This window comes from Equus asinus, chromosome 2, assembly GCF_041296235.1.
Source record: "Equus asinus isolate D_3611 breed Donkey chromosome 2, EquAss-T2T_v2, whole genome shotgun sequence".
Lineage (NCBI taxonomy): Eukaryota > Metazoa > Chordata > Mammalia > Perissodactyla > Equidae > Equus > Equus asinus.
In genome coordinates this window covers 128,349,010-128,362,418 of record NC_091791.1, presented here as the reverse complement: position 1 = coordinate 128,362,418, position 13,409 = coordinate 128,349,010, and the positions used below count along the sequence as shown (strand labels likewise).

Below are 13,409 nucleotides of genomic sequence, written 5' to 3'. Positions count from 1 at the left end.
CAGTGTATGGGACTTGCCTGTGCATAGTATCTTATACTTGTATTTTCGGTCTTTTTCATTTTAGTTATTCTGGTGAATGCCGAGGGGTATCTCCCTGCGGTTTTAATTTTAATTTCCCTAATGACTAATAAGTGAAAACTCTCCTATGTTTACTACCCATTTGGATGCCCTCATGTGCCTATGTTCATGATAAAAAAACTCTTAAGAAACATCCTTGCCTTGTTCCAATCTTAGGGGGAAAGCATTCAGTCTGTTTCCAGTAAGTATAACATTAACTGTAGGTTTTTTGTAAATGCCCTTTATCAGAAAGTCCCCTCCAAACCTAGTTTGCTAAGGCTTTTTTTTCTTTTAACATGAATGGATGTGTCATTTTGTCGAACGCTTTCTATACTTCTATTGAGAGCACTATGAGTTTTTTTTCTTCGTTTTGTTTATAGATAAATTAAATTGATTACTGGTTAGATGTAACACACAGTGGGGAAAAAATTCCACTTGGTTCTCACATATTATCTTTTTACGTATCTTGCTGGATTTAGTTGGCTAATATAAGTGTTTAGAAGTTTTGAATCTATGTTTATGAGCGAAACTGACATTAATTTCCACTTCTAAAAATATCCTTGACAGATCTGGATATCAATGTTATCCTGGCCCCCTAAAAAGCATTGAGAATCGTCCCCTTTTATTCTAGTCCACATAAGAATTTATGTCAAACTGATAGTTCTTCTTTCAATCTTGGTAGAATTCACCAATAGAGCCATCTTGGCTTACAATGTTCTTTATGCAAAGGTTTTTAATCAGATATCAAGTTTCTTTAATAGTTATAGAATCAGATTTTGTATTTCTTCTGTGTCAGTTTTGCAAAGTTTTTTCTCATAACATTTGACAAGTCTACTTATGGACATAAAGTTGTTTAGTGTATCCTATTATCTTTTTAATATGTGTAGGATCCACAATGACATTTATCATTGGAAGTCTGGTTATCATTGGAAGTCTGGTTATGTCCCTTTGTCTTTGTCTCTGTCTCTCACTCAGATGAATTTCTTGAGGGGTTTATCAACGTTATTAGTCATTTCAAAGTATGACTTTTGACTTTGTTGATCCTCTCCCATGGTATATTTGTTTTTGCTTTTATTTAACTTCCTCTTTTATCTTTATTATTTACTTCTTTCTTCTTTCCTTCACTTCAGTTTGCTGATCTTTTTCCAATTTGTTGCAAGGGATACTTAGATCATTGCTGTTCAACCTTAAAACGTTCTAACACCTATAAAGTCTTCCTCTAAATACAACTTTAGACACATTCTACAAGTTTTAATATGTAACGTTCATTAAGTTCAATGCATTTTCTAATTTTTCAACCTCTAGGGTACTTGGAAGTACATTTCTTAATTTTTAGTCATACAAATATTTTCCAGTCATCTTTTTTTCTTTTGGTTTCTGGCATAATTTCATTATGGTATTAAAATCTGTGTGATTTTGATCCTTTGAAAGTTGACCCTTGTTTTATGGTCCAGTATATGAACAAATTTTATAAAGTTTTTGCAGTTATCTACATATGTCAAGTAAGTCTTTGCTTTAAAATTCTTCTAGGTCCTTATTTGATACAGACCATAGGCCCAGGGAAACTGGCATTCTGACCTGAAGGGCAGGCAGGATTAGGTATCCACAAAAGCACCCACCCTCACCCTCTGGGTGTTTTAAATCTGCTATATCCTTACTAATTCTTTTGCCTGCTTATTCTATCAGATATTCAGGAAGGTATGTTAAAATATTCCACCAAAATTGCAAAAATATGTTTCTTTTTTAGTCATTAACTTGTGTTTTATATACCTTGAGGCAATGTTAGGTACCTATAAATTCTGAATTATATACTTCCTGATGAACTGATTCTTATAGCATTATCAAATATTCCTTTTTATTTCTAGCAGTGCTTAAAATATGATACTAATACAGCTATACCACTTCTTTTTTTGTTGTTTGCTAAATCTTTTTCCATCTTTTTACTTTTAACCTTTCTGTATGCTCATGTTTAAAGTGTCTTTCTCATAAGCAGCAATTTAGTTTTGTCTTATATCCAGTCTGACAACCTTTGGCTTCTAGCTGGAGCAATTAATCTATTTATACTTAACGCAATCAGTGATAGTTGTGGGATTAAATCAACCATCTTACCATTTGCTATTTGTCCTGCTTTCTTAGTATTGCTTTTATTCTTCTTTCTCATTTTCTTTTGGATTACTAGAGTTGTTTTTACTCTACTTACTCCCTATATTAACTTGACAATTCTATATTCTTTTACTATTTGGTGGTTATCCTAAAATCATAATATACATCCTTAACTTATCAATATCTAACAGAAAAAAATCTTCTACCACTTGGCATTTAATACAAAGATCTTAGAATACTTTAAATTCCATGTAATCCCTTCCTGAATTGAATGCTATCATACTCATGTATTTTAGTTTAACATAAACATTAAACAACAAAAGGTATTTTACCTTTGCCTAATTTAGTTAATATTCAATTTAGATTCACCTACTTTTTTACAATGTTTATTACTCTTCATTCATTCCTGACTCTCTGAGCTAAAACGGGGATAATTTAGAAACTGTCCAAATAACATACTTCGGTTTTAAGGAAAATACCCCACTGTCTTCTGACACCCACTGTTTCCCCCGAAAGACTGACTTCTAGTCTTATTGTTGTTTCTTTAAGGGTACTGTTTTCACCCCCACTCTGGCTGCTTCTCAGATTTTTTTTTGCTTGGCTTTGGTTTACCATATGGTTGTCTTTGTACTTCATGCTTTAGATTCTTAGAGCTTCTCAAATGTGTGCTTGTCGGACTTTTTTGGTTTGCGTTTTAAGTTTTGGGAAGTTCTCAACCACCACCTTTTCAAATATGGCTTCTATTTTGTTCTCTTTCTTTATCTCATATACATCTTTACAGAATTCCTGTTACATATATGTTAGACCTTTTCATCATACCCCCATATGTCTCTTATACTATCTTTATTCTCCTTTTTTACCTTTATCCATCAGGCTGGGTATTTTCTTCTGGCCTATCTTCCAAGTCACTAATTTTCTCTTAAGCTCTATCTAACTAACTATTTAAAACTATCATTGTGTTCTTAATTTTACTCTATTTTTTAGCTCTAGATTTTCCTAAATTTGGGTTTTTTTTTCCTTCTTCTTCTTCTCCCCAAAGCCCCCCAGTACATAGCTGTCTATTCTAGTTGTGAGTGCCTATGGTTGTGCCATGTAGGACGCCGCCTCAGCACAGCCTGATGAGCATGCCACATCCGCACCCAGGATCTGAACTGGTGAAGCACTGGGTGGCCAAAGCAGAGTGCGCAAACTTAACCACTCAGCCATGGGGATGGCCCCCAGGATTTTTTTTTTTTTAACAGTTTGTAGTTCTTTAATAAAAATACCACTTTCCAAAAAAATTTCTTAAAACCATTGTTACTTTAAAGTTCATGTCTGACAACATCATTATCTGAATCCCCTATGATACTGTCTATTGTCTCCTTTCTGTTGGTTTTCATTCATGTTGGTTTCCCTTCCTATATGTCTTTAAAAAAAAATTCTGTTAAAAATTTGAATGCTGGATCTTCTATTTGAAAAAACTACAGAGGTAATTTCAGCACTAGGATGATCTCTTCCTCTGCTGGAGATTAAATTTGCTCTTGACAGGTGGCTAAGAACACTACAAATTCTATGCTATTTTAACCCAATCAGAAACTGAGATGATTTTAAACTGGGCTTCAGCCCCTATGATGCCTGATCTATTTCTGTTTTACCTTTACTCCTAAGATATAACCTTTAGAGGCCTCTACCTAAATCCTGTGGAAGTTAACAGGGAGCACCTCCTTATTCTTAAATCTAGAGAAAACCCTGTTACAGTTCTCAGATTCTCAAAGTCTGGCTCTTTCAAAATCAGTAGCCCTCTACCAGAACAGAGAAATGTCTCCAGAAACAAAGCAGTCCCCAAATGTTGGGCTCATCTCCCTGGGTTAACTTCTTATAGCACTAAGCCCTGTAAAACTTCACTTATTTGAAGGTACTTTAGTGCATTCAAATATATTTTGTCCAGTTTTTTTAACTGTTCTGCAAGGCAAGTTTGGTAAAAATTTCCCAGTCTGACATCTCCAGAAGTGGGATAGACAAAAGAAAGAATCACTAGATTATGAAGTCCTCCGATAAGATCTTTACACTCTAAATTTTCTATCTTCAAAGCCTAGCACAGTGCCTCACACACAACTGTTATTCAATTTACTGATGAATCAATGACCTGAAGGATAATTCTGAGCAAGTAAAGGAAATTAGAAGACAGCAGTGTTACAAATAATAGAAAATATATATTCAAATCAAAGAAATCTCTTTTAGTCTGTCTCTTATTCTCTTATCTCTACTAAGACATTGATTCAGGACTCAGAATCACTCACCCACACTACTTCAAGTGGCTCATACATCATGTCCTTCCCTCCATTTCACCTCTCTTCAGTCCATCTTCCACGGCTCCAATTCAAGCCCTCTGCTAAATATGCTTCAAATAGCTCCTCATTCTCCAAAAGAAAAATTCTAACCTTCTCTGCACCACAAATAAGGCCCACAACTATCTGACCCTAGGCTATTTCATCACACTTATCTCCCTTCATGTCTCCATCTTTATATCTGGTATTTTAGCTATATTAACTATTTTCAGTTCATCAAAAGTGCCATGCTGTTTTATGCCTCACAGTTTTAAGGATATTGTTACCATTGTTTAAAATATCTTTACTGCACTGACAATTTGGTAAGCTCAACCTTCTCTTCAAAACTAGATTCCAGAATCACACGTGGGAAATCTTCGCAGAAGTTCAGGAACTTCTTATCAACTTTTCCTTTATATCACAACTTTACCTTATATCTGATTATAGCACTTATCCTGAATCACAATTATTATATCTCTCTCCCATCCTATATGGCTATGCATTACTTTTGGAGAAAAGTTAGAGGTGAACATGAGTAATCGGGATTTTCAAGATGTTTCCTCCCAAAGTATCTTTGATACTTTTTTTATTTCTATTGTCTTTTTAAAAAAATTTTTATCTACTTAACTGATTTTCTATTCAATTGAATTTAACCAATAGTCACTGGGTACCCATCTCACACTAGGTACCAGTGATAGACAAATAAATAAAACACTTAATATTTAAACTGCCTTAAAATCTTTTATTCCCAGCAAATCCATTTTAGATGGAAAAACATGGAGAGAGAGAGAAAGGAAGAAAAAAAACAGATGGGATGGGTGAAGAGGTGTAAGGTCTCTAAATTTTCCGTAAACTCTAAACTTTCCATAAATTACATCAAAAACACACCCATCACATCACAAATTACAGAAAAGAATACTGAGAGTTGAAAGAAAAGAAAAGATATAGCTTACAATCTAAGTCTTCTGATCCATAATTCCACCACATTGCCCAAAATTATGATACTCAGGGTTGCAAATAAACAAGGATCACCCACCCCCTACTAGTTTTGAATATGTTTTCCAAGAACTATAAGGTTTTATTTTTATACATGGTTTTTAGGCAAGTTATTTCTTGTGGCTCCTCCATGTCTAATCTAGACTTCTAGAAAAAGTAAGAACAATCTCAGTTCCCATTAAGAGAACATTTCTCTTCCTCAAAAGCAATTTAACCAATCTTCTGTTTAACAATCCACAGAGCAATTGATGCCTTACTTTGTAAAATACAGATCACAGGGGCCAGACCCATGGCCAAGTGGCTAAGTTTGCGCGCTCCATTTCGACGGCCTGAGGTTCACTGGTTCAGATCCTGGGCACAGACCTACACACCACTCATGAGGCCATGCTGTGGCGGCATCTCACACAGAAGAACTAGAATGACTTAAAACTATGATATACAACTATGTACTGGGGCTTTGGGGAGGCAAAAAAAAAAAAAAAGAGGCAGATTGGCAACAGATGTTAGCTGAGGGCCAATCTTCCTCACCAAAAAAAACATAAAAAAAAAAAGAATACAGAACAAAGTCAACAAAATGCTTCCTCCACTCCTCCAACACATATATCCATTTGCAAGAGTTAAAAAATACTAACTTAGCATGATCTAGTTAAAAGAACACTGGACTGAGTGAAGAGATCAATTCCAGCTCGGCTTTTGGTTAAAAGCAAGAATTATGGAGCCAGAATATTAAGGTTTGAGTAATAAAGCCAGAATAAAAACAGTACCTGCCTGATAAATACCAAGCACTACATAAATGTTAGCTAACATTATAACAAGACATACTATCTTTTAACATCTTTTGGAGAGTCTAGCTAAAAGGTTATATATTTAAAAACTTTAAGCATTCATCAAGACGGCCAGGACTAACACTGTTTGTGCTACTGTTAGTCAGTCTCTACCACCATTTAAGCAAAATATAGGTGCTTAAAGCTAGGACAGAGGCCAACAAGTCCCAGTGATAAGGAAGATCCTTTTTTTCTTTCTGTTTTAGACCTGTTGTAGTTTTTCTCTTCATTTCATTTCTCAATCAATTCCCATGAGTCAAATGTGAACTCTGCTGCTGCTTCTGTCCTCATATACAAACTGAAATTATGAGCTACAATCTCAACTCGTTACTGACTTCCAACTTGGCTTGGAAAAAGAACCAACATCTTCTTTAACCTTGCATTTACCCTAAGAATTCTCATGGAAAATGATGTCTCACTCTTTCTACACTAACTCAATTTGAGCTTCTCACAAGAAATATCTAGTTACCCATTTTGGTCTCTCTACACTGTTCTGTTTTCTTGTATCCATACTCTGAGTTGCTTCAAGATTCTATCAACAAGCTCCTCTATCCCATCCTGGAACTAACAGACCAAACCAATCAAACAAGCATACTTAGCATTACACACAGTGGCCAGGCCCAAGGCAGGAATTAAAAATAAACAACACCAACAGAAACTTGAAAACAAATCCATGCATCTTTTCATTCAAAGGTTCACTCAAACAAACACATATTATTAAATCTACTTAAGGCCAATAAAAAAAATAAGAAAGGAAATTCTATATGATACGGCTCAACAACTACGCTCTGATTTGTCACTTGCTTACACTGATACGAAGACTACAATATCCATATTGAAATACAAGATTTAAAATGCTTATGATGACTATGACTCAAAAACTTGTGTGTGAAGTGGGGCTGCAGGGGTAGGAGGGGGCAAACATACATGCATTTAGGCACTCACTTGCTCCAATTTAAAGATATGCTGATTAAAGTAGTGTTGTAAACGTTCATTAGCAAAATTAATACAGAACTGTTCAAAGCTGTTATTTTCATAATCTTCAAATCCAAAAATATCAAGAACGCCAATGGACAAAGTCTGTAAAACAGGAAAGAATTATGTTTAAAAAAAAGATGCTCAAATTTATTTCATGAATAATAGCCACAATATAAACAACAAATGCTCAAAGTTCTACAGCAGTGCAGAGGAGATTTTTGGGAGGGCCGGTGTTCAAACAAAATACATCACAAATAAAAAGCATTCCAGTTCTCTTTATCTTCATCTTTCTTTTTATCCTAATTGTAAAAATACATCTAAAATTTTAACACATGTAATTCACTGCTTACTCTACAGAAATGTGCAAAGCAGGGTTAGTGGCCTGTTATCTCAGTCTCAGAAATCCCTAAACTCTAAGAGATAAGGGAATGGGTAAGTCAAAAGGTTACTTAAGTAAAGCTAGGCTACTCCTAACTCTGCCTGGTTATGCCAAGAGGACATTATAATTGTCCTATTTTAACTTTTATATCCTAACAGAATTCTTCTTTAGGAACTAAGCTAAGTATGTTTAATCAGCCTTGTGCAAGACAGGAACGAAACTAGATATCAGAATATGTGGTTTTTTGAAGTTAAACATTTTATCAGGGGCCGGGCACGGTGGCGCAGCAGTTAAGTGCATATGTTCCGCTTCAGCAGCCTGGGGTTCACCAGTTTGGATCCCGGGTGCAGACATGGCACCGCATGGCAAGCCATGCTGTGGCAGGCGTCCCACACATAAAATAGAGGAAGATGGGCATGGATGTTAGCTCAGGGCCAGTCTTCCTAAGCAAAAAGAGGAGGAGTGGCAGCAGATGTTAGCTCAGGGTTAATCTTCAAAAAAAAAAAAAAAAAAAATTATCGAAAAAGAAATTGTTCAAAAGAAAACAGTTCAGTGGTTACCAGAGGAAGAGGGGTCAGGGGCGGGCATAGGGGGTGAAGTGGAGCCCTTATATGGTGACAGACAAGAAATAATGTGCAACTGAAATCTCACATCAATGTAAACTACTATGAACTCAATAAAAAGGAAAAAAAATTACGGATTACATTTTTTAAAGAAAAGAATTGTTCGAGGTTTGTCACATTAAATAGTTATAAAAGGATTATAACAAAAAACAATCCTTTCTTCAACCTCAGTTTCGGCTCCCTAAAGTCAACAACACTCAAATCTTTTAGCTATTTGGTATGAAATAGTAATAGTATAGCACACAAATATTTATTCTTCTATTTCTTGATATTTTACTTCTAGAATTTATCTTCTAACTTCTTACTATGGTTGATGAGTATTCAGTTCTAAAACCTCCAAACCAACATTCTTGTCACTACCTCATCTCATTCTTTCTTTTTTTTTGAGGCAGATTACCCCTGAGCTAACTACTGCCAGTTCTCCTCTTTTTGCTGAGGAAACCTGGCCCTGAGCTAACATCTGTGCCCATCTTCCTCTACTTTATATATGGGACGCCTACCACAGCATGGCGTGCCAAGCAGTGCCATGTCCGCACCCAGGATCCGAACCAGCGAACCTCAGGCCACTGAGAAGCAGAACGTGCGCACTTAACCGCTGCGCCACTGGGCTGGCCCCCTACTTCATCTCATTCTTAAAATACAGTTGTATGACAATTTTGGTTAAATAAAAACAACTTTTCTCTGCTGGTGCTAAGAGAGACACTGGGCAAATCAATGTAATAAGCGATAAATAGTTAAGAGATTTTTAAAAGTCTCCATTAAGAGTATTTTGTTTGATTAATTCTGTTGACTAATGCTAAGCCTTTATGAAAAACAGTGAAAATTATTATCTTCAAAAATAAGTCAATGTGGTAAATTAGATTGCAATTAAAATTAATTTTCTAACTGTGGTCTTACTCAAAGCATGAAAAGTTCATATAAAAGCAATTTTACATTTGAGACAATAGGATTAAGTAAGAAACATGACATTCCTAATCAGTCTGAAAAGGTAGACTATTCCATAAAAGCTGTTGGGAAATAAAAATGGATTTGAAATTATTAAAGTTAAATATCTAAAATCTGCCATATTAAAAAATAAATTCCAATTGGAAAAAAAGGCCTGAGCATAAAAAATTAAATTCTAAAAGTATGCCAATAAATATTTTATTATCTTGGGCTGGAAGAGGCTTCTCCATGGAAGAAACATAAATAAAACCCAGAACAATAAAGGAAAAGAATGACAGAATTAACTGCACAAAAAAATTTAAAACATATGAGCTCAAAAAGACAACATAAACAAATCTTAAAAGTCAAGAGAAAATATTTGCAATATATATCAAACTATGAGTCTCTGCAATATCCACAACGACTCCTAAAAAGAAATAACAAAAAGACAAAATGAACAACTTAAAAATAGAAAAAATATATAACAATATAATAAAAGATATAAAACATGAGAAGATACTTGACGTTCATCTATCATTGAAAAGACTGGCAATAAAATGGGATAGTCTTCCTTATCAGATTCGCAGATGAAAATAGATAATATCCACTGTGAGTAAAGGTGTAGGGAAATAGGTACTTTCATACAATAATAGTGGAAGTGCAGTCTTTTTTGAAAAGCAATTTAGCAATAGCTAGCAAAATTTTAAAATGTACATAAATTATATATAGACACATATAAATGTATATAAATCACATTCTGAGGATTTTATCCTAAAGAAATGTGCACAAAGAATATTTGTTACATCATTGTATATAACAATACGACAAATTAATATATTTTTAATGGGAGAATTTATAGTACACATGCATACTATACAATATTAGAAAATTATTAAAAATAATGAGGTCTAGATATATTTCAAGACACACTAGGTAAAATAACACAAGTTAGAAACAATATAGATAGCATGATTCTATTTTTATGTTTAAAAGCAACTCTGTATATATACATCTACAGGAATGTAAGCAGATAAGAAAAAAGGTCTGGAAAGACACAGGGAACAACAGTGTCCCTGAATACGGTAATGAAAACAGAAATAAGGAGGGAAACAGTAGGGAATACAGATAAAAGGTGATTCTCACTTATTATTCCATATAATTCTGTGTTTTTAAATTTCATGTATTAACTATTTTACTAAAACAGTTTTCCAGGAAAAATATATAATAATCTAATGTATGTCTACCTTGATATTTTGCTCCAAATCTTTACTATTCAAAAGTGCATGATTAATCCGAAAAACTATCCAGTCAAACAAGGCACTATATAAGGACTTAGCCATGGAGTTCCTCACTGTCACAGCCTGAAAAGAAAGAAAAGGGTTAGGAATACAAGTGAAATTGGCAATAATCTAAGATATTATAACAAAGTGTGCTTTGCTCTCATGAAAGAAAGAAATCTTACTATCCTGAATTAGAAAGTAATTTTTCTCTCAATATATATAGCCTGTAATCGAAGTTTTCTATATATACTCATCAATTTAGTTCAACTCAGGGAATCTAGGCTAAAACTGCCATGAAAGATAAGGAAAACAAAATGTAGGTCACACAATTCAAAAATTTTACTGAAAATTGGGGTATATCTTTAACCCAGTAAAGAAGGTAAAATAGAAAGTTTACAAACAAATGAACCTTGCCAGCTAAAGTCAGGAAGAGTATTCCAGACAGAGGAATAAACCTGTGAGCGAAAAGGCATCAGTTATCTGTAGAATTTTAGTCAGACTCTTAAAAGTTAATTATAATACCACCACAATTACATTCCTGGTTGTCATCAGCTTGTCATCCACAGTGACCTCTAGAATTTCTCCATCCCAAGACAGAGTAACAATTCCTTCATTATCGAGTCAACGTAATTTACTTTTTCCCTCACTTTAAGCTTTTCCCAGTTTATGAAAACTACTGTCTGCTCAATTTTTCTGTAAATCTGAAACAGTTCTAAAAAGTAAAGTCTATTAGTTAAAGTAAGTTCAATAATTAGGAAGTACTACAATCTAAAACAAAGAAGGGGGCACATATCTTAGAGAAGTGAATCTTAGCACTTGGAAGAGTACAAATCCTAATAATTTATAGTCTAGGGACCTATTTTGAAGCTTGTATATTCAGGCACACATTTATATCTCTGCTCACAAGTTTAGAGGAAGTACAAGGTAATGATTAAGAGCTAGATTATCTTCCAATTCCAGTTTCTCTACTTATTCTAGCTATGTGACCTTGGTCAAGTTACTTAAACTTTTAGGTTACAGTGAACACATTTGTAAAACAAAGATAATACTACAAACTGTCACATAGATGATTAATTTCAGTGAAAAAAAAATTGTAAGCTTCAAGTTTCTAGACCACAAAATAATGACCTAAACCATTACCTACATAGGAAAGAGAAGACAGGTATCAAATTCTCTGTCTTCAACAGCAGAAACTTGAAAAGAGGAAAATGTTTACAAGTTCCAAGAGAAAAAGGAATGTGGCCCTAGGATTCTATACTCAAGCAAGTTATCAACAAATTATCTTTAAAATATCAATAGTAGAATATATAGACAGAATAACCATTCTGTTTTTCCCCAAAGGGGGGAAAAAAAGAATGAAGACAATCAGATCAAATTCAGCAAAAGTAAAATATTTTAAAACTAAATAAACAAGCATAAGACACAAAAACAATACAAAAAAATAACAGTTATCACAATAAATATAAATAATGTATATTTTTAGTTAAAAGGCAGACCTTCATATTCAATTAAAAACTAAAACCTACATATTTGTGGTTTATATTAAGTACTATTTTTATAAAATATCATAGTCAGATGGAATCCAGATATACCAAAATGCACCAATAAAATGCCTAGTTACCCCATTACTCCCAGTATTAGACTTTCAGCCTCTTTTCTCTGAAATGCAGTCCTGCCTATCATGGCTTAATCTCAATAAGCCCAAATATCAATTAATATTTTCCCACCCGTACAGCTAAAGACTACATGCAGTATTACAACCATGTCCTTCTGGCCCTCTTCTGGGCAGGATGCCAACCATCGGGGATTTATAACAATCCAGGGCCTGGCCAACCTGAATCTTAACTTATCTCACTCAAAGAACATCACGTCTTGAAGGAACACAGAGCCCTTTCGCATGAGCTACGGTTCCGGGATGGCTGGTCACACCAAGGACAGTCCCTCTTGGCAAGCACTTTTGTTCTCCTGTCTATATAAGCAGCACCCTCTCCACTCGTGGTAGTGGTAACTCTGTCCAGCTGGCCTCCACTGGACACTCTCCACAAGTAAGACTTAATAAACCCTTATGTCTCATATGCTGTCTCCAGGTCTTTTCTTCCGACTCTCCACAACCTATCCCACACTGCTTGCCCAACTGGACGTGTGGCCAGACAATTGGTAAACCAGCCAGGAGACCGAGGAAACCCCCATGAGCACCGAGACTAGGGGCAATGGGAAGGGGAAATCTTCAGGGGAAATTCCAAGTTGGTCAGTGTCCTCATATGGGAGCCAGTCACAGCCCTTCTAGATAGACAGGGCCTACTGCATGAGTATGGGGACACCCCAAAAATGTCCAAGGGCCTAGAGGGAGTCCTGGGCATGAAAAATATAGGGAAGAAGAACTGAGAGGCCCAGGAAGCAAGTCCATGGAAAGAAGGTAACAGTGTACCATGAGTCTGCACATCAGGCGACAACGCCACCAGGGAACCAATAAGCAGACGAGTTAGCTCAGATCTGTCTCCTGGAAGAAGTGCCAGCCGAAAGAGTGGCAGAGTGGCTACACCAGAAGACTGGACACAAAGGACCTCATGGGCCAATGCCAAGGCCTGGGGCCTCCCCCTATGCAATGCTGACATAGTACAGATCTGCCAGGCGTGCCCTTCTTCTTCCTTGCTGAGACCCCAGGGCCACTCCCCAGGACACAGGCCAAATCACCAGAGGCAATCAGCCCACTCAACGCTGGCAGGTAGACTACATCAGGCCCTTGCCCCTTTCTGATGGCTGCCGATATACCCTTACCTGAGTGAACACGAATACAGGACTGCTGCAGGCATATTCTAGCAAACAGGCTACAGAAAAGACCACCTAGAGACCTAGAACACCTCTGCACTGTGTACGGTACTCCCATTGACATCGACAGTAACCAAGGTACACATTTTACCGGCCACAAGGTACAGATG

The 13,409-nt window shown here is 35.7% G+C and overlaps 1 protein-coding gene across 14 annotated transcripts in view; it reads right to left on the bottom strand.

Moving 5' to 3' along the window:
- The window catches only part of MYO9A (myosin IXA), a 289,527-nt gene that overhangs the window by 173,050 nt on the left and 103,068 nt on the right, over window positions 1-13,409 (bottom strand). For all 14 annotated transcript variants that reach the window (XR_011498480.1, XM_070498757.1, XM_014849679.3 and 11 more), the window contains 2 exons: window positions 10,435-10,551; window positions 7,232-7,366 (listed from right to left, as the gene is read on the bottom strand). Coding sequence is in view for 13 of the 14 variants with exons in the window: in XM_070498757.1 (XP_070354858.1) it covers window positions 7,232-7,366; window positions 10,435-10,551 (252 nt within the window). In the remaining variant the exon portion in view is untranslated. The remainder of the gene's footprint in view (window positions 1-7,231; window positions 7,367-10,434; window positions 10,552-13,409) is intronic.